The sequence below is a fragment of the Homalodisca vitripennis genome, chromosome 5 (assembly GCF_021130785.1).
Source record: "Homalodisca vitripennis isolate AUS2020 chromosome 5, UT_GWSS_2.1, whole genome shotgun sequence".
In the NCBI taxonomy this organism is placed as follows: Eukaryota; Metazoa; Arthropoda; class Insecta; order Hemiptera; family Cicadellidae; genus Homalodisca; species Homalodisca vitripennis.
The window spans coordinates 171,813,683-171,841,076 of NC_060211.1; the positions used below are offsets into that span (position 1 = coordinate 171,813,683).

Below are 27,394 nucleotides of genomic sequence, written 5' to 3' on the forward strand. Positions count from 1 at the left end.
TTTCCTTTAGGGGCTCTCGTTGACCCTGACAGCATGTCATACTTTATCATGCGTCGTCTGTACTCCCACTTTAATGCTGTCGGTCTCTCTCAAACTTCTGTCCATACAAAATACTAATTGAAAGTCCATGTGGAATCTCTCTCTGGTCGCATATAGGCCTTTACCTACCTACTCCATATTTTGGAAAAAAAAATATCTGTTGTTTTACCATGCACTCAACTCTCCTCGGAATTGTTTCGACGAATGAAGTCCTGCATCCTGGCTGATTACACATTCAGTATGCCTGGCCTCATTAACACACTCCTAGGAGCTGCCATTTACCATCAGCTGCTCAATAGTTTCTCGGCCTTAATATGCCACATGTTCTCAGTACCTATCTATGTTACGTAGCCATGGGTCCCAGGTCCCGCCCTCTCTTTGAACCCTGCCTCTCAAGTGTCTATCTCTCTACTCTCAACCAATTAGGTTGGTATCCACTCTTCACTCTAAGCACTGTAACCACGATGGGAGTGACTTGTGGTGGAAATGAGAGAAGTAATGCCACCTACCCATTGACATCGTTCGACCCAATGTAAGCTCTGAGGACACAAGCTAGAGATTTCGCCTCTTATGAGGATGGCGATTTGGTATCGCTCTTAACAAAATCATTTTTCTTTAGGTACCGATATTGTAGACCCTCTCCTAACCTGTTTTGTTCTATAATCTATAAATTATTCAAATATTATGTTTATGATTAATCAAAAGGAGACATAAGTCACCAGTTTACTCATTATATGACAAGTCATGAGTTTAAATCAAGTCATGAGTTTAAATTTTTGTTTGGGTTTGATTTTTATAATTTGATTGAATTGAATGAGGGAGTGATTGTCGGCTGTATTTTGGTTGACATAACCTATAATTTTAGATAAGTATATTTTATGTAATTTTACAATAAATAGGATATTATGAATTCGTTTAGAATAATATGTTTCACATTTTCACAGAAAATGTAATTTTATTGTACGTAGAACCTTTAGTTCAACAAATCCCAATGTGAACCTTATCTTAGGACTTGTACCCGTGATACCAAGTGTTTCTGCCCAAAACGAATTAAAAAGTGTTTCTGTTAAAAATGATACAGCGAAATATAATGAAACGAAAATTGAAAATGTCACCCCTGAGGATATTGCAATGCCTAAACCGAGTGAAATCATTGAAGTTCCTAAGGAAGAGGGTGATGGATGGGATAGGTTATGTGCTGTTTTTCAAAGAGAGTAAGTATTATTCTAGTTTTTCTAGAGTCTGGTTTGTTAATATTTCAGCCTACTTCAGCTATTCTAAGAAAATTGTAAAAAAAAACAAACTTTAACAAAATTGAAAATCTCCAGATAGTCACTAATTTGGAATTCAGATAGAAGTTTCCTATTTTCGATCAAGCAACTTTGGTATATTACGTTTTCAGGTACTAGGCCTAGTTTTACAATTTACAAGACCTTTTTTTGTTCCGTTTTTGAATAAAAAGTGTTTAATAGTAATATAGTAGGAGGCCTGCAGTAACATTAGAGGCCAGTAAAAACTACTGTAAAATTGATAATAGGGGTATATTACAATGAGCGGACCCAATTTTTATATCGATTAGTATAACCATTGACAATACCAATATAATATTCAGATATCAAATACTAGTGTACCAATCATATTAACATATCTATAGCCGTAACAAACATATTTGAAATTAAAATAATTAATATAATACAAATAATGACAATTTCTTAAATAATAAAGGAGCTGTAACGATCAAACAAACAATTAGAACTGGAAATAGGACAAATTCATTAATAATAAAGAAATTATAACAACAAAACAAACACTTATAACAGAAAATAAGAAATATGCGTAACTATTTATATGTTTTATACTGGTTAGCAATGCCGCTTCCAAAAAGTTTTAGAAAGCATCTTCTCTAGGAAACCTTAATTCTCTTCTGTACAAACACTCGGAGATAATCTGCAAGCAGTCAACTGATATGGTACTTTTTTAAATTCGTTTAATGGTCTACAAGCTTTTTGTCTATAAAAGACAATACATTTACTGTATGAAAAAGTGTTTAAAGTTTATACAAGTTGTTATTGTTCAAAAATCGATATCAGTTGGTTATATCAATATTATAATTAAGTAATATTGATATAAAAAACTGGGTCCGCTTATCGTTCCCTACCCGATAATAGTCGGTGAATACAATGATATCAAATTACACATAATATTGCTATTTGCATATGTCGACATGTAAGTGGTTTACAAAATAAATAATTAAGATGGTGGAAAAATGAAATGCCATCAAATTAATGTTAATGTGATTTTTTTTTGATTGTGTAAACTATCAAACAACACAATACCAAATGTCAAAGCACATTATGTTGGTTGTTGTTTAGACATTTCAAATTATAGTAGGCCTACAGTTCACCTAGGTTTTTATACTAAGAAAAGCAATAATTTAATGATTAATTAAAAAACGATCTAATGAGCATGTATTAAATTTAATAAAACAGTGCAAAACTTACCTTGATCTAACTGATGTACAGCCAAAGGTATTACAAAAGATAGACTTAACATGTACGAAAGCTTGTAGCAGCACAAATATTCATCACCAATGTATTTGCAGTTATTAATTAAATACCACACAAATGATTTTACTTTGTCTGGATGAATTTCAAACAGTATTGTTATTTAATACATTAAAAAATAGATGACAATAATTAGTTATAAATAGGTTTAATAAGAATGTTTTTGTATTTAATGGTTTAGGTATTTCTTATCGATAATTTGATTTGCTGATTCAATTATCATGTTGGCCACTTATCATACTGCTGCCAAATAAAATTGAGGAAAGTCCTAATAAATGTATAATAACATTTCCCTTTAAAGGGAGAAAATCACTTTAGTTGGTGTTAGGCTCTTGATAGGGTGGACCTTAGGTAGGTGAAAGAGTCAGGTTAGGTAAACTAGGTTTTTTTTAACTTCATTATGACAAAATTGTGTTTTTCTCATATATTTTCAATACATTTTTGGTTAAATCTGTCGAATTAGGTCTGAGATAGGAAGATCAAAAATTCACTATATTGAGGGTTTTTCCTCATAGAGGCATTTTTCTTAATATCTTTTTATTTAAGGATAGGCCGATTCTTTTACCTCGAGCATTAATGCAGGGATCTTACTAGTTATTTCATAATTTGTTTTCTTTAAATTACGCTTTAAAGGTAAGTAGGTAAGAAAAGTGATATTTTCACTAATTAAAGTATTGTCTATTATATCAATTCTTTAATGGTTACCTACTACTAGAATTGGATCCATGATGTGTTCTGAGAAAGTTTTAGAAATTTAGGATTTAGTAGTCAGTTGAAAATACAATAATATGAATTGTACACGAAAGAAATTGTGTGGGTAGGGTACTATAAGCGGATCCGGTTTTTTATATCGAAACTGGCAAACAATATTACTTAATCAAAACCATCGATATAATCAATCGATACTAATTAATTATTTTGAACAATAATTAACGTAAATAATCTATATCAACAGCTGGAAACACTTTCAAATAATACACGTAAGGTAATATTTCAATGTTTCATAAGTAACATTTTAAAATGTAAGATTATTAAAATGGCAGTCAATTTTAGAAAACTACACGACATTGCTTTGAAAGATTATAAGACAAGTTTTTCGTGGTTTCATCATCATGTAGGACTCATACCGAAAGACCCATTATGTGAAACTTGTGGGAGAGAAACAAATGTAACTGTGAAAGGAGCAAAATATGGTCGTCTTCAGTTTTCCTAATTTTGGTTATAATAATTTGTTTGATCACTGTTAATATTAAATTCACATTTTAATTTAAAACATATGTTTGTTTATTGAGGACTATAGATACTTTTATATATCGATTGATAGTCTAGACTTTGAAATCCGAATATTAGGTATCGATGATTACATTCTTTGATATAAAAAAAAACCGGGTCTGCTTATCGTACCCTACCCAATTGTGTTTTTATTAATAACCTTGTAATTTATATTTTGTATTGTAGTGTGAATTTGGTAACCACAGCAAGGAGATGACAGCAACAATACAGTCGACGTGTATGGCATGTTTCCTGGGTCTCTTATATGGTGGGATCAACAGCTCTCGTGCAGCCTTCATTGATTTTATGGAACGCAACCAAGACACCATATTTGAAAATCATATAGATGCAAAGGTAGAGATATGTTTACTTAATATGATCCATATTATCAATTAACATGTATTCAAACGTCTTTTTAAATTTCAAAAGTCGTTAAAATGGGTTGAACCTTAGATTGTCCTAGTATTTTATAAGAAGATATGGAATCCTCTCTGTGCTTCTAAAGTAATGTGGAAAAATTACAATGTCACACTCTACCAGTACACTTTTTTCCTTTTTTTTGTTCTCTTAGGACAAGAAGCTTATAAATTGCACTTAGTCCTGTAAGAATCTCTGCGCCTTTCTTCCTAAGTGACAGGATATTCAGGATGGGTAAGGTTAGGGAGTAGGGGCTGCCTCCTATCTAGATCCATGAAGAAGAATTAGGGCACTACATCTCAAAGTCATGTCTCCCTGGAAGAAGGGGAGGCCAGCTCTGAACCACCCTCTCCAGTCAAAGTAGGCAGGGGGTGGCACATCCTTATTGAGACTAGCAAGAACCTCTGAGGTTTGGGAACAAACCCCACCAAACTCCAACAGTCATCTCCCACAGTAGACTAGACCTAACGAATTGCCCATGAACCTCAGAATCTCGACATTTGCGGTTAGTGATGTGCCGCTCCTGGACATCCATAAGGTTGCCCAGATTTAAGTAACACATCGGTTTTTGCTGTGCTCAGTGATGGGTTCAACTGGAAGGTTTAAACCAGCCAGAAGTGATCCCTCTAAACAACCTCCTGAGTGGGCCGTCACATCTGAGCTATGATGCAGTGAGGTTCATGCATCGTGCAAAATCTTTTTGTTACAATATAAAATTTAGGCTTTATTTGGTAGGGCTATCTGATTAAATTTTTCCTCTATTTGGGAAAAACTTGTTTAAAGAGGCTTGCCTTGATTAAGCTTAAAACATGATGCTCTGTGAAGGGCTTAAGTTTCCTGTTCATTTCAGCGAGTTCAAGAATAGATAGAAGACTGTTTAGGGCACAGAGCAGATTCTGAACTCCGTTCAACAAGTAATTTGGACAAAAATGTGGCCAGTGTAAAAAATTCCTGGACTTTGAAAATGGTTTAAGATTAAGACTAATCTCTAAACCCCTTAAACTGTACGAAGCATTAAAATAATTTCTGAAAATTAAATACTAAAAAAGTATACATTATACACATGGCATACGTTTGTTACATTTTTTTTAGATAGTGTTGAGTGGTGAAAAAACAAAAAATAAATTGAAATTTTCTGTTACATTTTTGGCCAATCAGAAAGTAAACCAGACTTTTTGATATATAATATATATATTTATATATATATATATAATTATATATTATATAATGACAATAGACAATAAAACAACTCTTTATTCACATATTCATCAAGAACAGTAATGTGTCAAAAATACATAGGTTATAGTTGGTTATTTAAAAATTCTGCCTCTGAGTAGAAGGGTCGTTCCAGGAGCCAGGTCGTCAGCTGAAACTTGAAACGTTTTGGTTGTTCTCTCTTGAGGTGTTCTGGCAGGTTTTTTGAAGTATAAGGCACCTTTATAGCTGGGTTTTTGTTCAAACAGTCTCAGATGATGTTGCGGGATTGTGAAATCGGTTGCATGTCTGGTGTCGTACTGGTGTTGATCCCTGTGTCTAGGTTGTGCTGTTGTGAAGGTGTGAAGGATTACTTCTCGGATGTAAAGTGAGATGGCTGTAAGAATTTTCAGTTCCTTGAAAGACTCTCGACAACTGTCCCTGTAGTTTTAGGTTAGCCAGGCATCTAATTGCTCTTTTTTAACCTTAAATGAAAGGTTAATAATATTGGGTGTGTTCCAATACGACCCTGAATTCAACTTTAGAAAGGCTTACCTCAAATTCACCTTGCCCCAGGAAAACGGGTATGTCCTAAGTACAAAATGTCATTTTTTAAATGTGTAGGGTTGCCCACAAAGATTCTGTACTGGGATGATCAATGGAAATTCTACCATGACATCACTGCTGTCTACTCTGCACGGCCCAGATAGCAGATGCAACCTTGATGTTAGATACCCTATCACTCAGTGTAGTCTGAGCAATTTTTGTTCTCTCCCAAAAGCTTAGAGATGGCCTGAAAAAGTAATAGTTACAAAAAACTTTCTACAAATCAGTGGTTTTTCACACAATTTTTGAGAAAATTTATGACAGCTGACTTCCAGGAAGCCTTTGCAAGCATTTAGAATTATATTGACACCCAAGGAGAAAGTTTTTATCAATATGTACTGATTGGATTAATACATTCTTTTTATCAGACTCGGTCTCATCACTCTATAAACAAACCCCGTATTTCAATAGAATTCGTAAAAATGAGGACATATTCTTGAAGATTAGAAAATGTGTGCGCTCTACGTTAGATCTACGTTTAGTCGTACAAAAACCACATATCATCACACACCATGTAATCCTCATATAGATGCAAAGTCTATTCTCATGTAGTCAAGGGTTCACTTAAAATATATCAATATTTTATAAAACATTCTGGTGTGGCTTGAGATTATAGAATCCAACTCCTCAGTCCAGATCTCCAATCACATTTTTTCATTTTGATAGTCGGAAAAGTTATACACCATCTGATTATCAATTCAAATAATTTATTGTCAAGATGTAATGTAAATGCAAATAACAACATCAAATAACTAGTTGTCTAAAATAATATATTCCACATTGTCTCTTAATACAGTACAAAAATCATTAACACTGTACAGGCAAGATTTGAGTAACAAGCTTTTTACACAGTTCTCTTAAAATTAGTTCTACTTAATTCTTTTATATGTGAAGGCAATTGTTTGTACAGCTTAATTCTTTGATACTTGAAACTGAATTGGATGCTTGGAAAATTACATTTTGTTATTACTAGATTATTTCTGTTACGTGTATACCTAGTAACTATGAATAATTACTTTGGTTAGACAGGTTGTTCAAATTATCCTTTACGTATAAGAGCACATACAATACATGAATAGAAGGCAGTGGTTAAAATATTAAGTTTTATATAAAAAGAGGTTTTACGGTGTTCACGGTTAGGAACATTACATAGCAGCCTAACTGCCCTTTTTTTTTTGTAGAATGAATAGCTTGCTTGCAGCTTGTGAGTAACCCCACAAAACAATCCCATAGGTGTAAAAAACTGTGGACATAGGCATAGTACATATGCAGCAGAATGTCTGAGCAAAGATTCTAATTAAGAAAATGCCCCAAGCAACTTATATATATTAATATAAGAAGCATGTTGTTTGCCTTGATGCGTATTTGAGCTTTAAGAAAAATGTTGGCAATTTCAACTGTTGTGAACGTGCTGAGCATACAAAAATATGATATGGTGGATGAACAAATAAATATTTAAAAGTTAAATACAGTGTGAAGAGCATAAACCACATGACTTCCATAACAAATACAATATTCTAAAGAAGGTGAGAGAAGACTGATGAAAAAATTGACGTAGCTACGTTATTATTAGGATAACGTCTCAAACTTAGTGTTTGAATGTGCAATAAACCAGCTGAGCATTGTTGGCAGAATTGAGATATATATATAAAAACAGCTGATCCTTGTTGGGGACAGCTGAGGCGTTTGTTCTCAGAGCTTACAACTGCAGTCTTTTGTAATGTGGTTGTGCTTCGATGAAGTTGTATTGAAAAAATGTCATTAACCAATTGATATTATGGCTTATTGCAGTCTTTGGTTTAGAAACAGCAATTAATTAATCAATATCAAACACATCCTGAAGCTTGGCTGAAACAAAAGAAGAACAGGATGGTTATGGTTGGAAGGGGAAAGATTCAGATGCCTTAATTCTTTAGTTTTTGTTCTAGATCTCAAAGTTTTAGTGTGTGTTCACATTGTATTGCCTGAGATTTATTTGATTGTAGCAATCTATATGGTTTTCTAGTTAAATTTTTCTATTAGTATAATTTTAAGGAAGTAAATGTTGGTTGATACAAATGTAATAAAACAAACAATAATTTTGTTAATTGTTTTTAGAGAAGATTGCAGAACCATGTGTCTATCCATTTTGCTAAAGGAGGTTTTCACTGGGCTTGCAAGCTGTCATTCTTTACTGGAGGCTTCATGTGAGTTAACATCTTATCTGCTTTGATTTTCAAAATGCTCTTGATGCTTTACGCTGATCTAAACTTACAGTGTTTTGCTCATACCAAACATACAAAACGTGTTATAACTTAATAATTAAATTCGGTTATAAAGATTAGAAAAAAGATATCCTGGTGATTATTACTAATTACTCATGAGATTTAGGTGTATTTTATTTTTTATAACACTACAAGATCAATACAAGGGTGAATTATTAATTTTTGTATTGTAAATATTTTAACTTTTCACTTTGAACAGTTAAAAAACAATGATAAAGAAATTACCATGTTTTTTAACAAAAATTGGTGGTTTTTCTAATTCTACCACCATTAATTGTAGTTCCTCTATTTGTTTCTTGTTTTCAAACAATATATCAGAAATGGTTGGGGTGCCATTTAATGTTGAGTTTACAGGGTATGGTTCCTATGGGAGCATCAATCAAAATTGTGAATATCTTGAAAACTGGATCACATTATCTTATAAATATTTCGTTAAGTTTCCTGTTTCTGTTTAAAATAATCTAGAAATTAGTCTACAGGAAAGAATGAACAATGCAAAATTAAAATTTCTACATTATTAATGCCTTAAATATGAGACTGCCAAACTTCCATTATTTTGTAATATCAAGACAAAAGAAAATCCTGTTTCAAACTTAAAAACTCTACAATTTCTGTTTTTTTTTTCTTGTGTAGAGTTATTTTAATGCAGGGTTGCTTTCAAAAAAATTTTAACTAACTCAGGCTAAAAGCTAACTCAGGGAAAATTGAGGGAATTTTAAAAAATATCTCTTGATTTAAACAAAAAATTGTTGATATGCATGACCTTAGTAAAATAGCTTTCGAAGTCGTTCTTTTTTTGTACAACTCCATAAAACAATATATTTTCCCAAACTAGACATTTCACTCTGTCTTTTCCTATTTTGTAATCATAAATTTTAAGACTTTGTGATAGTTTGATATGCATGAATTTTGTAAGTCTTACTTTTTCAATTTCAAGTTTTTGATTTAGTATGAAAATAATTTTAGAGTAAAGTGCTTGTAAACTACAGGATTTTTTTAACTGCCAGTTCCAGAATCAATTTATTATTAATAATTTTTATTACTAATCTCTAATCTTGTTTTTTTTTTTTGTAATCTCTATATTTGAGTTTATCACAACTCTTTCTACATTATAAGAATGATACATTAGCAATTATTATGAAGTATGCTGTTATAAAACATTACTCCATTACTGGTATACTTGTTAACAGAGAATTGTCTGATTGAATCGGCTCCAATTTTTGTCCTGTGGTTTTTTTTTTTGTACGGAAAAGCTGATGACTTTTTACTTGTGTTTAAAATGTTTTCAAATCCATAGTGGGAAAAAGCCGTTAGCCTGAAAAGGGTTGAACTACAAGTGATTAAAATAAATTTGTGTCTTACGTTTCAGGCTGTTCTTGACAAGTGTTCAAGCCTACAAAGGTCGGAGAAGTGTTGTAGATTACGCAAGTGAGTGGTGCAATGATTGGAGCTCTAGTAAGGGTGAAATTGGGAAGTACCCCGGCTTGGTCATTGGAGGATCATTGGGCAAGTAAATCTGTTCATTTATAATCCATCATAGGGAGCTACCCATCTATCAATCAATCAGCATTTTTAGTTAATTGTACATTAAGTTGCCATACATTCACATTCACATGCTCGTCCACACCCTGCCCTGTGGAAAGACCAAAACTTGCCTCATCTGGTAAAATGAGACATTTTCCAGCACACAACACACAGCCTAGACTTGGGAGCCTAACTAACTTGTTTCAATCTGTTCATACAAAGTGGCTTGACTCCAACAGAGAAATTTATTTTAATGTCATTGGTTGGTTAGTTTCCACTTTAATTATTTTGTGTCTCTGTGCTTAAGTTATTTTTGGAAGTTCAAGCAATCGTTACTGAGAAAAAGTTTTTGCATTACTGAAATAATCACTCTAAATAATGTTTGGTATACTTTTTCATATTTTTTGGAATGTATAGCTTTAATGATTCAGAGATTGTATTGATAAGGAGTACAACTTGGCAAGTTTTCTTGATAATACAAAACTAAATGTAAGAGAGCCCTTGTAAACAAACAACAGGTAATATCAGAGATTCCCATACATCATTTTAAACATGTATGGAAAACAGCTTATTTACTAAGGAACACACACTTTGTTGACAGAGTGATTTATTTAAAGTAGGTTGTATATTTTGTGTAGGCCTGTTTGCTGGGCTTTTTCTGTGGACTGATGACTACAACTTTTCTGACACTCACAGGCACATCCTTCGATGAAGTGTTGTCCTTTTCAATACGAATTAGACCAAAGCAGAAAGAAGTGAGTAATATCTTCTCTTGGAATTTTAGTTATACTGATAGGATTAAGATCGTAGGTAAACAAAACACGAGATGTAAACAAGTGTGTTTAAGAAATCTGCATGACCAGTCAATGCAAAACAAAGTTTTATTAATATAAAACCCTTGTGTTTCCATTAGAGTACAGTTAAAACCTAATGAGTCACTAGGTTAGGAGTATAAAGCCTGTTGTGGAATTGTAATATGAAGGGCAACATCGATTTCTATACCGAATACTTTACTGATGTTGCGGTTTACTTTTTGAAGGCAATACCTATAGCAACACTCTGTTTCTCATACATTTATATAAAATTTATGACACAGGAAACATTTATTCTATTTGAAATCTTAAAAACTCAACTACTATATCTATGTTAGGTGCATAAAGTATGTTACGTCCAAAATCACAGTTTTGAGATATCCTCACAGATTTTCAGTAACATTAAAAATTGTACTTTTCAATATTTTTGTAATCCTACAGACTTTTTACTTTCATTAAAATATTTGATTGTGTACCACCTTCTTACATTAAGTGGTTCAATTTTACATTAAAAATTGGTTAAATATATTTTTATCAATATCAAAATTTTTGGGCGTGGACTTAACACAGTTTACATTAGATTGTCAAATACTGGGGTGCCGAATAGTCAGTAGTTGTTTTCTTGCAATGACCTTCAGGTTAATTTATGAATCAGTAGTGGCTTTCCTGTATTGGCCACAAAGGTAAATTTGTAAACCTAGTTTTGAGCTTGATGGGTGCGAAATAGTCAACAATATTTATACTCTTTGGTATAAAAGGTAAAAAATCAATAAAACGGGTTTTATGCTAAATGCGTGCCAAATAGTCAATCGTAATTTTACTGTGTTGGCTACCAAGATAACCTTATAAAACTAAGTTTTTCTGCTAGATCAGTATAGATGTTTTACTGTTCAAAGAAAATATACTGATTATATATAACAAAAAATTGTCAATATAACCACTTGTGTAATTGTAAAAAATGCTCAAAGGAAGACTTGATATTAATCATGTATTTGGTGGTCAATGATAATTGTTGGTTGAAGGCCCCCCCCACCCCCCCCCCCCCCCACCCCCCCCCCCCCCCACCCCCCCCCCCCCCCACCCCCCCCCCCCCCCACCCCCCCCCCCCCCCACCCCCCCCCCCATTTTGTGATGAAATAAGTGAATTATTACTAGTATCTATTATATTTATAAGACTCTTTCATCTTTTGAAATACTTAGCTGAACCCAAAAATGCAGAGTTCTTAGATTTTATTTAAATATTGATAGAACAAAGTAAGAATTTATTTTTATTGTATCAAATATAATGTTCTCATGTTTCAGGGGCGTAATGTTAGACAGGTAGTTTTTGATGCTGAAGTACGTCACAGAGTGGAATTCTGCACATTCCAAAATTGTAAACCTCCGTTGAGCTTGAAAAGCCAAAAGATGAACTCAAAGAATTGCTGCCTTTGGCTGATGTTTGTCTTTGTTGGAAAAGATTTTGCTTCTTTTCAAGGATGCAAGAACAAATATGATGCGGTGGCTAGGAATATTGCTTTAGTCAAACCAAAGTAAGCATTGGATAGAATTTTATCATTATTAATTATAAGATGTCTTTACTGTTTATAGAGATGGAAGCATTTTGTGTTGAACGTAAAACACCTAGAATGACACAACATAGTTTATAATATGGAAATGCTATTATAAAATCATACTGAAAGTTTTGCCTTCTTTACGTGGCTGAGACACCCACTTCTGATATATGTGGCGGGCAACCACTAAGCGAAAAAAATGTTGCTGTTCATGTTATGATTCAAGATAACGTCCTTGTTGGGGGCATGTGAAATCTACTCAGATGTAGCAAGATAGTACAGATTGCTAAGGGAAAGTATGGTTTGTCCTGTTGGGAATTTCAGATGATGTTCCTGTTGGGAGGCCATATGAAAGCAGTTCACCTAGGAACATTTCACCAGTCACGTTCAAGAAGATTCTCATTCGGAGAAAATTTGAAATGCATCCTGAGGTAACAAGACAGGATGATTTGCAGAGCTAGGGAGTGTGTACCTATGACCATAATGCCTCAATGATGTTTGGAAAAATATGCTTATTGTTTTTGGGTATCAAGTGACATCATAGTTAGAGACCATGTGGGATGTATTCTAAAGGATAAATTGTGTTTTCTTCCGAACACTCTGCATATATCTTAAGAGATGCTAAGGTAAATATCACTGTTCTTGTAGGATTTCAGATGAAACACCCAGTTGGAAGTCGCATGAATCTTGTAACTGAAGTTGGGATCATTTATGTAGATGGAATTTTTCCAGTGATCATTATTTTCACAGCGATGCTAAGGAGGATTTCACATTCTTATAAAAGTTCAAGGAAACAGTTCTTTGGAACCTATGCTGTTGCAGTAACACAGAATAGTTGTCAGAAATAGGGTAATTTTTTACTTAGGGAGCATGACTTACCTTATGCTAGAAATTTTTCCTTTTTTTCCAAAAAAATAATAAATAATAAACGTGTGATAAAAATGGATCTGGGTGGTACTCGTATAGAAATGTAATGAAATAAGTTGCATTTTGAACTCTATTCCTTAACCTATTGGGGAACTTGCCCGAGCGGCACTTTGTGCTCTTTCTAGACGCTAACAATCACGTATTTTTTTTGTTTTTCCGCTAGATCGCAGTTTTTTGCCCTCATGCATCCTTATCAATTATTCTGTTTTGATTTGTTATGTTTGCACACTGGAACCAAAACTAATAGCTTGTTTTGTTATCGTTTACATTTTGCCATATGCTCAATTTTCATCACTTCAATGTTCTGCTTACATTTTATGTTTATGTTTATTAGTTGTTGAATGAGTTTTTATTCTTCTGCTTCTCAATGGAACAAGACAATTTGCGTACTTCATAAGTAGACAGATACTTAAACAGTGATATTGAGATATCAAAGACTGACACAAAATTGAATTGTACAAAATAAACTAATGGTATGGTGGTTTGTATGTAATTTAAATAGTTTATTTTAATAATAACAATTGAATGTAACAAACAGTTTTATCTCATCTCCCAGACAACCAATTCAGGAACTTCTCATAAAAATCATCAAAAAGTGAGAAAATGTAAGTGAATTTTGATTTTTTTGTTATTATGCTTTATAATCAAGTAATCCAATAAAAACTGGTTTTCCATGTACAAAACATTGTGCTGTTGTGAATAAAACATGTTCAAAACAGATAAACAATTTGTAAATAATATACTAAAAAAAAAATTAAATAAAAAAATTATTTGGAGGAAGCAACAAACACTATTGTAGAGCAATCAAATAGACTGAACTGTCCTGAAAAATGACTAATTTATCTGTATCCACACTCATTCTATTAATATCTTAGTAAACACATGCATGTTGGCCCAAAATCAATCAAACATTCAGCCGTAGACAGGCTGGGGTAAATTGCTCCCCTCAATGGGTTAATAATATACGTTATTGCGCAGTAGTATTTTATTACTGTAAAATGTGTACACCATACTCAGGATGTTCTAAAAGATCATTTCATATAAGAGGTGTTAGACTGTTTTAGAGTAATTGAAAACATTGATTACTATTTAAGCATAAAACATTAATACTGGGCGTCTTAAAAGTCCTCCCTTCCCCCTCCCCCCGTCACATTAACTTTCTTATTAATAGAGATGAAATGATTTATTCTGGGACATTTTTATATGACCAACTGAGGAGTTTTTGATGTATGAAAATTTTTAACTCCCCTCCAAAAATGGAGTAGTTTGGGGGTAAGTAAACATTTTTTAACCCTACATCGGGACGCTAAACGGAGTTTTCCTCGTGTATTTTTTATTATAAAAAATAGTACTACTTTTCTGATGTTGGCAGTCGTTTCCCGCAGTGTAATTCACGTGCATCTTTCGGGGAAGCGAAACAATAGCCTCCCGCTTATCTTTGTCAAAATCTGTCAGTGTGAGGTCTACTTCCGTGCGAGACTGGACGATTCCTCCGTGAGCGCCCGATGTTGTGTTTGTAGTGGTTGGACGAAATCTCCGTGAGCGCCTTATTGTGTTTAGTTTTTTATGGAGTAATAATCCGTGTGCGCCTAAATGTGTTACCTGTGATGGTTTCTTTTTTAAGTTTTACAATATATTTTATTTTAATTTTGTGAAATGGAGAATGAAGACGAGAGACTTGTCAGTACAGTACCCGTGTGCTAGGGAACATGTCAGTACTCTTTTGGAGTGAACATTGTCATTATAAGAACCAGAAGGAAAATGTTTTGAAACTTTGTGTAGTGTTTAACAAAAATTTTAGTAAAGAATACATTTTTATTTCACAGTAATAATTGACATTACAATTGTATAATATCTCAAGAATTGAAGTAAGTTGTTTTTGTAAGAAGTTAAAAACTAAGTTAATTTCCATATATTATTACAGTAGGTTAAACATTTTTACAATTAATTGCATTTATTCCTTAAAAATAAATCATGTTGTTATACAATAACATTTTTTAAGATTTTGAATTATTTGGAAAATTAATTACATAAGAGAGTAATTTTTATTTAATTTCTAAAAATGAATATATTACATTGTAATTAAATCAGTATGAATTTTTAAACAAATAAAAAGTTTCAACGACCATGATATCCATTATTCGCTAACCTGGAGGAAACCTCCGTGAGCGCCTGATGGTGTTTCTAATTTTAAGCGCCTGATGGAGGGTTAAATAGGAACCCCATTATAAAGTTATTAAAAAAGAAGAATGGCCCAAACTAGAGGTCTCTAAAGTTACTCTATCAAATTTAGTGGCTTATTAAAGTTTTGGATTGTTTATATTTGTATTTTTTATTGTACTGTATATTATATCTGTATATATTTTAAAATAAAACAGGGAATTGGTAATGTACACCAAGTTTAATTTGTACAAACAATATTCCCAAAACTCAGCAAAAGATGAAACCACATAGGTTGGAAGAAAATGCTCTGTATCAAAACAGTGTTTTAAAGTGCACTACTAAACTCAATCCCTTAAAAAGTTTAAAACAAATTTAAATTTTGTAGTAAGTTTTTCTGATCATAAAATAGAAAAGTCAGGAAAAGTAATTTTAATCCTTTTATTAGCAAATCCTGGAATAAGGCATTGCAATAACAGCACACTCTGCCAGATAATACATTGCAGCAGAAATTCATATGAGGGAAAAATCCATATTAGTAAAATGAATACATACTTTCATTTTATTCAGTCGTTTAGAAGCAATCAGTAAATTTAACATTCAAAAGAATTGTGTTGATAGTTAATATTCAATTGGAAATGTAAACTTGTTGCAGAGCATCAGTGATAGTAGCTTGGGGTGAGTCAGGGGCGGCGGGGCAGGTATCGGGTGGGGAGGTGGTGGACTCGCCAGCCTGCCCACCACCTGCAGTGGTGGACACACTGGGAGCTGGTGACACGTTCCTAGCTGCCACCATCGTCTGTCTGTCCCAAGGCTACGACCTGCGTCAGAGCATAGCGGCAGGCTGTCGGGTCGCTGGAGCGAAAGTGGGGGCCAGTGGCTTCTCAGCGGTCCACCCACAACTCATACAGCTGCCAATGAACTCTTGATCACATGTGTGTTGAGGAGTAGGGAATAATTTGGTGCTCATAGAACGAAACTGTGATGTTTTCAATATAAATATGCGAACAAAAATCTCAAACAAAAGGTATAAATTCCTTCTGATATAAAATAATAAGAGGAAGAGAATTACTATTAGAAAATAAGCATTACAGTGAACCCTGTGATAACACTTATACATGTTGAGGAAACTTGAAGATAATATAAGCAGGAGTACATTACTCACTGTATATTATGCTCCGATCCAAAGTTTGCTGGTTTATTGTATCGTTTTCTGGGGTTCAAGTTCTTGTCCATAAATGTTTGTTTTACAAAAGCTATTAAAATATTTATGGTGAAAAAAATCAAACATCTTGCCAACCATTGTTTGTTCAGCCTAGTGTTTTACTGCCTTTGTCTTTTTATGTTCATAAAAATGCTGACCAATTTAGAATCAATGCTGATTTTCACTGTTACAATACGAGATATAAAAAGTCATTGAGAATAAAACAATATAATTATACAAGCTCACAAAAACATTGGATGTATATCGCAACTAAACATTATAATTCAGTGCCTATTGATATTAAATTGTTATCAGAGGGAAAATTTTAAAATAAGATCAAAACCGTTTATACAAATTAGATGATTTTTATGATATTTCTTGGGAACTGTATAGATCTATTTAGTTTGTTTTAAAAACTTTTACTTATCAAATGTATGTGGTAATTGTAAGATTTAGTTCTAAGTATCTAATTGACAATTGTCCATGCATTGTAACAATGTTTAATATGACAATAAAATTCTGATTCTGATTATTTGTTTTTGTAACTTCAATAGTTATAAATTTTAATATATACACATCAGTAATTGTGGGCATTCAGTCTGGCTCAATTTAAATCAAAAGTAACTGTCCTAAAAGTAAAGAATCGCATTTGATTCCCAATGTTTCAGAAGAAAAAGCGAACTTGACAGTTATTATGGACTCATCAGGCAGTTTGGGAATTCATTCCAATAGTCATTTAGTTCTAAACTGTGTGAGATCATATTTTTACTTTAAAAAATATATTTAGTTGGTCCTTTATTAATTTAAGAATCTGCTTTAAATGATGCAGCTTCTTTAAACATGCCAGATCATCTAATGTGATCTGACGTTGGGAAAGAACCGATCAGAAATGGCCCGTGCCATCAGTGCAGGCTTTGGTTTGGTGCTACCCCGCACTTCTGGCGAAATATCCCTCAAGATAGTACCTAAATCAAGCTCAGATCACTTGAGTGCTCGTAAAAGTTAATTTTGACTTTTTATATTTATAGAACATATGTATGTATTTACCTACTTAAATTGCATAATAACATGTAGTAGATAGAGACAGAGTTTAATACCAAAGTACCGCTTTTTCTTCTTGGATGGATTAGATAAAAAATAATAGAAATTGTATATTCAAGAACTTTTAACACTACTCTACCAATGGATGAATATCACGGAAAATGTTTAATACAAAACTGAATGTTCTGATTTCCAGTATCCAACAATTTAGTTTCTCGGTCATAAAGTAAATAATCCTTCTAATTTTTAAAGTTTTCATAAAACAATACATTGGAGTCAAAAGTACTGTATTTTAAAGTGTAGTACTCTAGATAAATGAATGATTTGCCAATATTATGTAAGTATTGAATCGTTCAGTTATCAATGAAAGGTTATCTGAGTTTGGCCAGTAGTAGACTCAACTGTAATATTTTCATTCATTTACATAACTTTATCCAAATTCAAAATCTGTGTTCGCACATCTCATGTAATAAGTAATTAATAATTACATCAGGTACACAATAGATGAGACAATAAGACTACCACTTCACCTATTTATAGGTGTCTCTGATGTCAAAACTATGTAAATGTTTCGTTTTGAGCTTCTTCGTCGACTTTCTTTGGATCTCTTCAGACGAACATGACTCCAGATTCCAGGAGTCAAGTCTGAGACAGTGTCAGATACCAGACGCTGTAATAAAAGGAAGGTGAACTGGAGCTAAACTCAAAATTCAATTTAGGATTATCAATAAGACTGTGAATAATAATTAAAATGTATATAAATTTATTAAATGACTATTCGGCTAGGTAACATTGCAAACGATACACAATACAAAATGTACATTACATATTATGACACACAATTTATCTTATTTGCCTATCTATTGGTAAATTACTCTACAAAACGTTTAACTGGCTAAGCTTACATCTATAAAATCTGTGAGTTTTGTGAAATCGGTTTCTTTTGATTTCACACGATTTCTTTCTGTGCACACAACAATAAAGCTAGCGTTGGCCTCACAACGAAAAACTTATTGTTGGCCAAATTCGTGTTGTGTGAACGAATCACAAGTTTTGATTGTGTAGCTTAATTGATTATTGAAAATTAACATAAGATAAATCATTGTAATTACTTATTTTTGGCTATTTTGTCATTCAGATAACTCAAGGAACTTCATGTCTTAGGTATAACAAAAGGTATCAGAGAGAATAGTGGGATTAACACAATGTATAAAAATTGTTCGAAATTCATCATGCATACTATAAAAATTAAACACAAATATCCTAAATAAAAATTATATTAATCATTAATTCTACGTTTTCTATTATGTATAATAACTATAGGCCTTTTTTAAATAAAAAAACGAAATTACTGTGTAAAGGTGTATGATCTTAAGTCTGATTAAAACTGGAAATGTATTCAGGCCAGGAAGCAGTGTTGCCAAATTGAGCATTGTCACTCAGTGCTTTATGTAAGAAGTTTTTTTTTATTTTTCTACATGTTTCTCAGTATGAATTGGTCATACCAATCAGTGACATTCATCTACAGTAGTAGCTTTTGTTCACTGTGCAACAATATAAACAGAACATTTACATTTTGTAAGGAAGAGTAGTTAGCTCTGGTATGAGACACTTGGTGTAAAAGTAATATTATTACTAAATTAATGGTAGTATGATGCATTGTCATTAAGTCTATTTAAGTTAAAAAGATATAATATTTGTTCCAAATATATATATAAACAAAAGTATTACATGCTTTGTTCCTTTTTTTATTTATTTAATTAAAAAACACTAAATTAAGTCATAATTTGATTTAAAATTATAAAATCTAATAAACATTTTGGGAATTTTAATTATGATAACAAAATGTTCCTTCTTTAATAAATTTAAAGGATCTTGTTTACTAAACAAGAAATTAACTTCTTACGCTTGAAATTCTAAAACATATTCTTAGCAACAAAGGCAATGACAAAAATGGATAAAATTTTCCTATTGTGGCTACGACGGGTTGCTTCTATAAGAAAAAAAAATCATTATTTTCCAGTTTTATTCATACTCTAATTAGATTATCTCAAAATATCATCCTTTTATTGCTTTTTGTCTTTTACCATTTATATAACATACAATTGATTATTTGGGTACATTTATTTTTAAGCTGGACGAATCGAACGTTAAAAATATTTGTTACTAATATTTATTATCATTAAGCATTTCAAAAATATTATCCAACATTAGTTTTACAAATAAATTATATACACATCTAATTAAATTCAAGATGTTGTATGAGAACTTGTTTTTTTTTTTTTAATAGCTATTTAATAATTGCAGATTGTGCATATTTTTAATGGCTGTTCTGTCGCTAAAAAAATAACATTCTATATAACATTAACAAAATACTACAAATCCCAACATGGTTGGATATTAGGATATTATCCAATTTCAATAACTTGCTAAATGTACTATAGCAATAAATAAATACATTTTATTATGTCTTTCCCTGTCTTTACCCCTGTTCCATTCATGTTTTTGTGTAGGTCATAACAAACCAATTCAGTATGAATGACCGTTGGGCCATCTTTATAGCCGACAACCTTGCTTTTATTTTTAAAACTATTAAAGTTCAGTCTAACATTACTTTGTCACGGTGTTGTATGCTCGTAAGTAAAAAACATAGAACCTTAGTTAAGCTTCTACTAAGCTACTTCAAGAACTCATCAGCAAAAGAGGCTTTAGACTTGCTAGTGTCATCTGGGCTGATGCGGTGGGTCGAGCTGCAACTGACAAGGCCTCAAGAACTCCTGCCCTCGCTCATGTAGCCATTTATTGGACACTGAAAAAAAGCACATCAAGTAGAATTCAATCAATAAAAAAAGGCTTTAGACAAGTGTCAACTGGGCTGTTGCTGGGGATTGATGTATTCAGGCCCGTACTCAGACCAGACAATTTTCGGACAATTTTACAGGGATCTGGACTGGGCTTCGTCACACACGTCTATTTGAAGGGACTTTGTCAACGGATGGTGCGGTTGACAGAGTCTGGCCATAAAATGGATGTATTAACACGTAATGTGGCACCAAGCCTATGGCACCTCAAGTATACGAAATATTTCACCTTTCTATTTTAAAAAACTTGTTTTAATTAACTACAGTGCACAAAATGCACACATTTTATCAGTGATGTTACAAAATAGCAGTTTAACACACTACACTTTAAATATGCCTTGTTGTAAATAAATATCTTTATTCTGGAATTATGTTACATACAAAGTTGCCTTTAAGTTATGCTACTGGAGTAAGTACTTTGTTTACTTCAAAACTAAATATTTTTTTATGTACACCATTTGTAATCAGTCACCTGTGAGTTTTTTGGCAATCTGTCTTTAGTTTTTAAGTTAATAAACAGTACTAAAAAGTCCGAGTGTAGAGACGCCAACTACTGGCTGTGGACCTGTGCTTTTGGAGTACATACAAAAGTAATATCTACTAGTCTGCGATACACATCAGACCGAGTAATATTCCTTCTAGCACAGGAAATCGCCACTAAAAAGCTATTAATGTGCTTTGGAATAACTAAAACTATCATTGCTAGATGTACGTCAAAACACATGTAAATGAAAAAAATGAAAAAGCACTGTGGGCACCATGCTTGAAAATGTGCATGACCATGATAGTAGTGATGAGGGCAATTGACTGGCCGGATTACTAGCAACGGAGGGGTTAAACACCCCTAGAATGAATGTATACTATGGGAATAAAACACTGTAAAAGAATTATTAGAAGCTTAATAAATAGGGACAGTATCCTCAAACATTCCCATTCAATAGTGAAAAAAAGATTAAATTTAAAATGTTGGTGAAACGGTAAGAGATCCTACAAATTGTAATTTTTGTAAAATTTATAAGAAACGTTTGTTTTTTTAATGAAGAATGAATATCAGATGGTTAGAAGAAAAAAACATTTGGAAAACCAACTATAACAGAAATAAAAACTCCTTATAAACATATTCAATCTGAAGAGAGAGATCAGTTAGTGTTGAAATCTAAAATAAATGTTGTAATATTGCAGTCCACTTTATATTATTTGATTGGTGTTTCTAACAAAAGTTCACACTCGTCTGCAATGACTGGTGATCAGGGAACTTACCCCATTTGCTACCGGCCAAGACAGGGCAGGCAGCATGTCTGGTTCGGAGATCTCCTTCTCCGTGGGGATACAGATTCATCCAGAATGCTGCCGTCCCCTTCTCTGGCCACAAGGATAACCTCAGCTCCGGAAACACAGTGGCTCCCCCCTTGCTCCACATCACTCATCTGTAAACACCAGACAGTTCTCATTCTCACACTCCAGATGGTATATCTAAACTCTTCTGTCCCAAAATACCTAGTTACTTTAGTTGGCATTTACCATTTCAAATTTCCAACAATAATTGCTACAAAACAAGTAATGTAATATTTTTGCCAGGTCTTTTTTTTCACCAGAAATGTGGGGCACCATTGGAACCTGCACTTCTAGCCAGAGGCATTGCCGATTTGTACTTTCCCTTGCTCAGATCACGATAGGCAATTTGGTACTGAAAATACCAATCATAAATGCATCAGGGGCATATATGATCGGTATTTTCCGTACCAAATTGTTCAACGTGATCTGAGCAAAGAAAAGTACTAATCAGAAATGCCCTTGGCCAGAAGTGCAGGGTTCGGCACCACCCCGCACTTGTGAAAAAAGAAAAACATCCCTTGATATAATACATAAATTTAAGGTCATATTACATAAGTGTTATCGTACAACAATGCAGAACCCAACAATAATTAAAACTGACAGTATATTGTTGTTTTCTCCAGTAAAACGAACAATGCATCTATAATTAGTAAGTACCATTCAGATGTTTTAAAATATTTAAATTGTTTTGCACAAAAAAGTACATTTAGTTTCATAAAATATTAATTATATATATTATAGTAGTCAAAGTCAAAGTCAAAATTTCTTCAAAGTAACAGCTGGTATTTTCGTGCAGTCTTTAGTATCATTCACTGAGTGTTGAGAGTATGGCACCACCTACCACTGCCGTGACGTGGTGACAGGCCGGTTCACTGCAGTCTATAGCAAGGCCAACTAACTGAAGCGTCAACAGACAAACTTGTGAACTCGTTGACGATATTCTAGGAACTCGTAAGGTCCATGTGAACTTTCCTGGATTTCTCTTTCCAACTTGTCACGATCCCAGAAGCTCACCGCACTGTGGGTGAGGCATCATTCTCAACACTTGATGAATGAATTATAGCAGGGTCTTAGACCTTCTTTCCCACCCAACAATGATAATTTTTTTGGTTTTTCCGTAAAAGCAGCGGAATGTTTTTTCATCTTAGATTTTTTACTTTCAGTTATATTATGATTAATTATAATTTCTTCATTTCATTTATGTATCAATAACCTGAATTTCAAAATCATCATGTTTTTAATATTAAACTAACATAGCAATTACTATGGCTGTGTAAGCGTAAGAACTAATCTAGTGAAACTTACATAGTTGAGGACTGTTGCGATTCTGTTGCCTGTCCCGAGGCTCTTGAAGGCATTCTTCTCTTCTCTCTAAAAGAAGATTTAAATAGTTATATAATGCTGAACAATAACATTTATTCTGTTTCCAAAGTTTTACTCTATATTGTTGAGCTTGTAGAATTTACATGTATGTCAAGTTTTTATAAAACAAACTGCAATTTGGTACTGACCCGAGCAAAGTCGTAGTGAGGTTCATAGTGGCCACCGATTCCATAGTTGACGACCTGTAGCTCCTCAGCGGTGGACGTGGTGAGACCTGTCATGTCCTCGATACGTCGTGACACGCGTGCCACCGCCTCGTGCTCTTCCTCCTTGAGCCAAGCGGACTTGCTGATGCGGTAGTGCGCCACTTCCAGGTCTCCCGTCTTGTAGTTCTGCACTGTTGCCCTCCTCAGCTGGTGACAGGTACAATGAGCGTAAACAGTGAGAAAGATGTCACTGAACTCAACCACAATGCTGTGGTTGTATATGATCAGGGTCCAGATAAAGCAACCAATAGCCCGTGTTCTCCTATCACTTTCGTAGACAAAGATACAATATTGTTAATACTTCAAAGCCTTTAGTTGTTTATTGACTTCGTCACATTGCAACAGAGATGGCTGTTCAGTACTGCCACAGCAAAAAATCTCATGGTAAACAAGGCCAAATCTAAGCAGCTTGTCATGGGACGCAATAAAGAAGAGGTTTTTTTACTCTTGTCTTAGCTATTGCTTTTCAGTATGGGGCAGTTCAAGCATGGACAATATACAGACACCACTTGTTCTTCAGAAAAAAGTGTATCCGAGTTCTGGGAGGCTTACAGCCCAGAGATACTTGTCGAAGAGCCTTTATTGAAATCAGTATTATCATTGTAGTGTCTCTTTATATACTACAAGTGATAATGTATGTACATTGTAACAAACTTGACAAAGGGCAGAGACCTGCATACATATAACACACGCTGGGCTGCAAAATTCAATTTACCAGCACACAGAATGGCACTGAACTTGGGAAAAACCTTCTTACATGGGAGCTAAGTTGTTCAACATCCTGCTTGAGGAAATAAAACTACAGGAAGAGAGCATCGCTTTCAAGAGGGAGCTGAAGAAGCGGTTGGTAAATCATCCATTTTAGCACTCGTGAAGCACCCACTGATGAATTCACAAATTGGAGAACTCAATGAGATTTGGAGGCTTGAAAATCTTGGTGAATTTGACCTGTACTTTTCTTGACTCAATTCCATAACTTTTTTACGCCATTATAATTCTCAAAGAATATACAAATAAAGATATATTGTCTATTGTCTATTAGACGAGCCTCAGGTACAGTACTTGTATAAGAATTAAATAAACGCAATAGGCTCACATTTCAAATGATAAAATCCTAATAAACAGAAAGACAAGAACCTGTTTTATTTGATAAGTTAATATTTTTGCTAAATCAATATTGTAAAAATGTTTCAAAGTAACACCAAGGCATTCCCTTTTGTTAATGGGAAAACCACATTCAGTAAAGTTACTGTCTAAATGCTGGTTATAAAATATTATTTCTGTACACTTAATGGCTTAATTATTTTAGAATTATAAATATATTTTGTCTAAGACAATATTTACCCTTGGTTGTGCCATTTTCTTGAAAATTTCCATTTCTGAGTCATACAGAGCTTCTCTGTATAGAACAATTCTTGGATCCAGGAAAGCTTCTTCTTCCTTCAGCGGGGCAATTCTGTAAAAATAACATCGTGAACAATTCCATCCAATTTATAACAGTCTGTAGTCTCCTCCAGGATATAAACTGTCACCTTACCTGAGGAAGGGCCTGTTATTGTGGACATATCGACACTTGAGCTTGGCTGTGATGCTGGGCGAAGGTCTGATGGCATCTCGACACAACATCTCGTAGATTTCACGTTCTGGTAACTCGCCCATTGGTCTGTCACCCACCTTCTACACAGAACAGTTGAGCTGTACCATCAGAGTCATAAGACAAAAGTGTATCCTAAGGTTCTCAGAATAGTGCTGTGGTTGATGGGAGTTTTGTAGTTATGTTCGTTCCGAATTCAGTGCAGTCCATGGCCATGGGGAGATTATGTGTTCTCACATTAAATCTTGTGGAAGACTGTTTAGAATTTTTATTGTTTATTAAAGTATAATAATTCATCAAAAATACACTAAGTAACTTTACTTTCTAAAGTAATTGTGCGTACTTTCTAAATTTTGTGTTGATGTGATATGAAAATGATTTTCAACATTTTAGAATATTTTAGTACAGTTAAATCATAACTATTGGAACTTCCACTATCGGAAACGACTTGAGAAGTAGTGAAAACAATTCCAGTAGCCTTGAATTGAGAAAAGTTTTTTTGTTCTCTTAGGAAAAGAAGCTTATAAATTGCGCACTTAGTCCCTATAAGAACCTTAGTGCTGCTTCCGGAGTGATAGGATATTCAGGATAGGTAAGATTAGAGGGTAGGGGCCGCCTCCTATTGAGATCCATAACGAAGAATTAGGGCATTAATCTCAAAGTCATGTTCCCCGGAAGAAAGGGAGGTCAGCTCTGAACCAGCCTCTCCAGTCAAAGCAGGCAGGGGGCACACCCTTGTTGAGGCTGGCAAGAACCTCTGATGCTTAGAGAAGGAATCCCATCAACCCCAACAGTCATCTCTCGCAGTAGACTAGACCTATTGAATTAAGGTTGGGACACACATAACCGCACCGCGCCCGACACGTCAGTCGGCCGTATGCTGGCCGTCATACGGTGAAAGAATTGCAGCGCAGTTTTCAACCTGCAAGTCCATACTTGTCCGCACCGACACCAGACCGTCGTGGCCGCACCGTCACCGATATGTGGAGTTTGAATTTTGACGGGCACGGTGCGGTCTACAAGCGGCATCATATGTTGTTTACTGTTGCGTTCTTCTTTTTAAAACTATTTATGTAGTCTACACGTTCTATTTTATTGAATTATTTAGTATAGCCCTACTAACTCTACATCCTGTGTTTGCGTACAAAATCATATTTATTGATAAAAGTAGGCTATTACATTTTCTTTACATTAGAGTAAACTAGCCATATTTTCTTATTGTGCATATTTTCTTATTACAACAAATTTGAAAACCATGTTGTACATTAAGTGATTTTAAACAACTAAATTCGAACTATTAAAAAGTCTATAAACATTTTTCATTAATTAAAAAATAACAAGCATGTAATTATTTGAGCAAAAATCTATTTTTTTTTTGATGTTTTGAAGTTACTTGATAAATTTATTCCGGTATTTTGTAAGAGTCATATTTAGAATGTCTCTATGACTTTTTTATTTATTATTCTTTTCACTTCAATAAAGTAAAAATAAAAATATTTTTTTTTACAATAAGATTTTCAAACAAGAAAAACCCATGTTAAAATAAATAATAATAATACTAAATAATTTATTTCCCCATAATAACAAACTGAATATTACAAATAAATATTATTGCCAGTGCTTAGTAATGAATAAGACTATGACATAACGTATTTACAATAGCAGTAAATAACAAATAAAAAAAATGTTTTCTACTTACTTTATTTCTAATTTATGTACTTAGAGTAATAAAATATAAAAAGTAGGTTACATCCTTTTAGATTTTCTTTCTTTTCTTAAACCTAATAATTAGGCCAATAGATTTACAAAATAAGGGAAATTTAGGTACCCATAAGAGGCTGTTCCTGTGTTGGGGATACTATATACAAAAAGGGTATAAAAAAAAAAATAGCGGAATCGAGCAAGAATGAAATGATAAAAATTAGTTATTGTAACTTATGTAGTAAATAATGTACTATTACGTTTCAAGGTTTAAATTTAGTATAACTATTGTGCTGTATTAAACAAAAAGGATTTATGCATGATTTACAATTCAAATATTAGGCTTTACACATGTAGCATTAAATATTATATTATAAATAATTATTTTATAATGTTCTAACTTTAAATATTATTATAACTTAGCAGACAAGACTAATCATACACTAATTTATTATCTTAAACATATACTCAATATCATTTTGACCAATCAACCATACTCAAATTTTTTTAGAAAATATATTTATGTTTCTACTATTTTTTGACTAATTCTGGCAATAAATTATTTGTCCTCGGAGCTATAAAAGAAATAATTTTGTAAAATTTTGTTTTTTGTATGTTCTCCAGTATATATTTTACAAATATTTACTATGTTTTACAAATTGTTTATAAACGGGCTTGCAACATGGCAAACTCTCTGGCATCACACTATAACTCTTGGGTTTAATACAAAAAACACC

At 33.3% G+C, this 27,394-nt stretch overlaps 3 protein-coding genes across 4 annotated transcripts in view; 2 read left to right on the forward strand and 1 right to left on the reverse strand.

Moving 5' to 3' along the window:
• The first annotated feature begins 820 nt into the window (after positions 1-820).
• LOC124363725 (RPII140-upstream gene protein) lies at positions 821-12,002 on the forward strand. Its single transcript, XM_046818987.1, has 6 exons — positions 821-1,253; positions 4,064-4,229; positions 8,190-8,278; positions 9,726-9,863; positions 10,521-10,639; positions 11,995-12,002. The coding sequence occupies exons 1-6, from the start codon at positions 1,171-1,173 to the stop codon at positions 12,000-12,002; spliced, it is 603 nt and encodes a 200-aa protein (XP_046674943.1). The 5' UTR covers positions 821-1,170.
• Positions 12,003-12,089: 87 nt separating this feature from the next.
• Positions 12,090-16,620, forward strand: LOC124363167 (ketohexokinase-like). Its single transcript, XM_046818311.1, has 2 exons — positions 12,090-12,224; positions 15,988-16,620. Exons 1-2 carry the CDS (start codon positions 12,100-12,102, stop codon positions 16,259-16,261), a joined length of 399 nt encoding a protein of 132 aa, XP_046674267.1. The 5' UTR covers positions 12,090-12,099; the 3' UTR covers positions 16,262-16,620.
• A 2,729-nt stretch (positions 16,621-19,349) lies between these two features.
• The window catches only part of LOC124363168 (prolyl 4-hydroxylase subunit alpha-2), a 53,840-nt gene continuing 45,795 nt past the window's right edge, over positions 19,350-27,394 (reverse strand). Inside the window, exons 7-12 of one of the 2 annotated variants that reach the window (XM_046818313.1) lie at positions 24,900-25,039; positions 24,707-24,818; positions 23,285-23,509; positions 23,061-23,144; positions 21,699-21,846; positions 19,350-20,386 (exon numbers count right to left, since the gene is read on the reverse strand). In XM_046818313.1, the coding sequence (XP_046674269.1) occupies positions 20,301-20,386; positions 21,699-21,846; positions 23,061-23,144; positions 23,285-23,509; positions 24,707-24,818; positions 24,900-25,039 (795 nt within the window). In that variant the 3' untranslated portion in view covers positions 19,350-20,300. Of the gene's footprint in view, positions 20,387-21,698; positions 21,866-23,060; positions 23,145-23,284; positions 23,510-24,706; positions 24,819-24,899; positions 25,040-27,394 lie in introns of both variants that reach the window. The other variant, XM_046818312.1, reaches the window with a different exon arrangement.

What these genes read in the sequence shown, in the direction of transcription:
- LOC124363725 (XM_046818987.1), top strand. Translation starts at nt 1,171, where the DNA reads ATGCCTAAACCGAGTGAAATCATTGAAGTTCCTAAGGAAGAGGGTGAT. An exon ending in TGTGCTGTTTTTCAAAGAGA is followed by an intron (nt 1,254 to 4,063) that starts GTAAGTATTATT and finishes TGTATTGTAGTG; the next exon opens with TGAATTTGGTAACCACAGCA. An exon ending in AAAATCATATAGATGCAAAG is followed by an intron (nt 4,230 to 8,189) that starts GTAGAGATATGT and finishes AATTGTTTTTAG; the next exon opens with AGAAGATTGCAGAACCATGT.
- LOC124363167 (XM_046818311.1), top strand. Translation starts at nt 12,100, where the DNA reads ATGAACTCAAAGAATTGCTGCCTTTGGCTGATGTTTGTCTTTGTTGGA. An exon ending in ATTGCTTTAGTCAAACCAAA is followed by an intron (nt 12,225 to 15,987) that starts GTAAGCATTGGA and finishes AACTTGTTGCAG; the next exon opens with AGCATCAGTGATAGTAGCTT.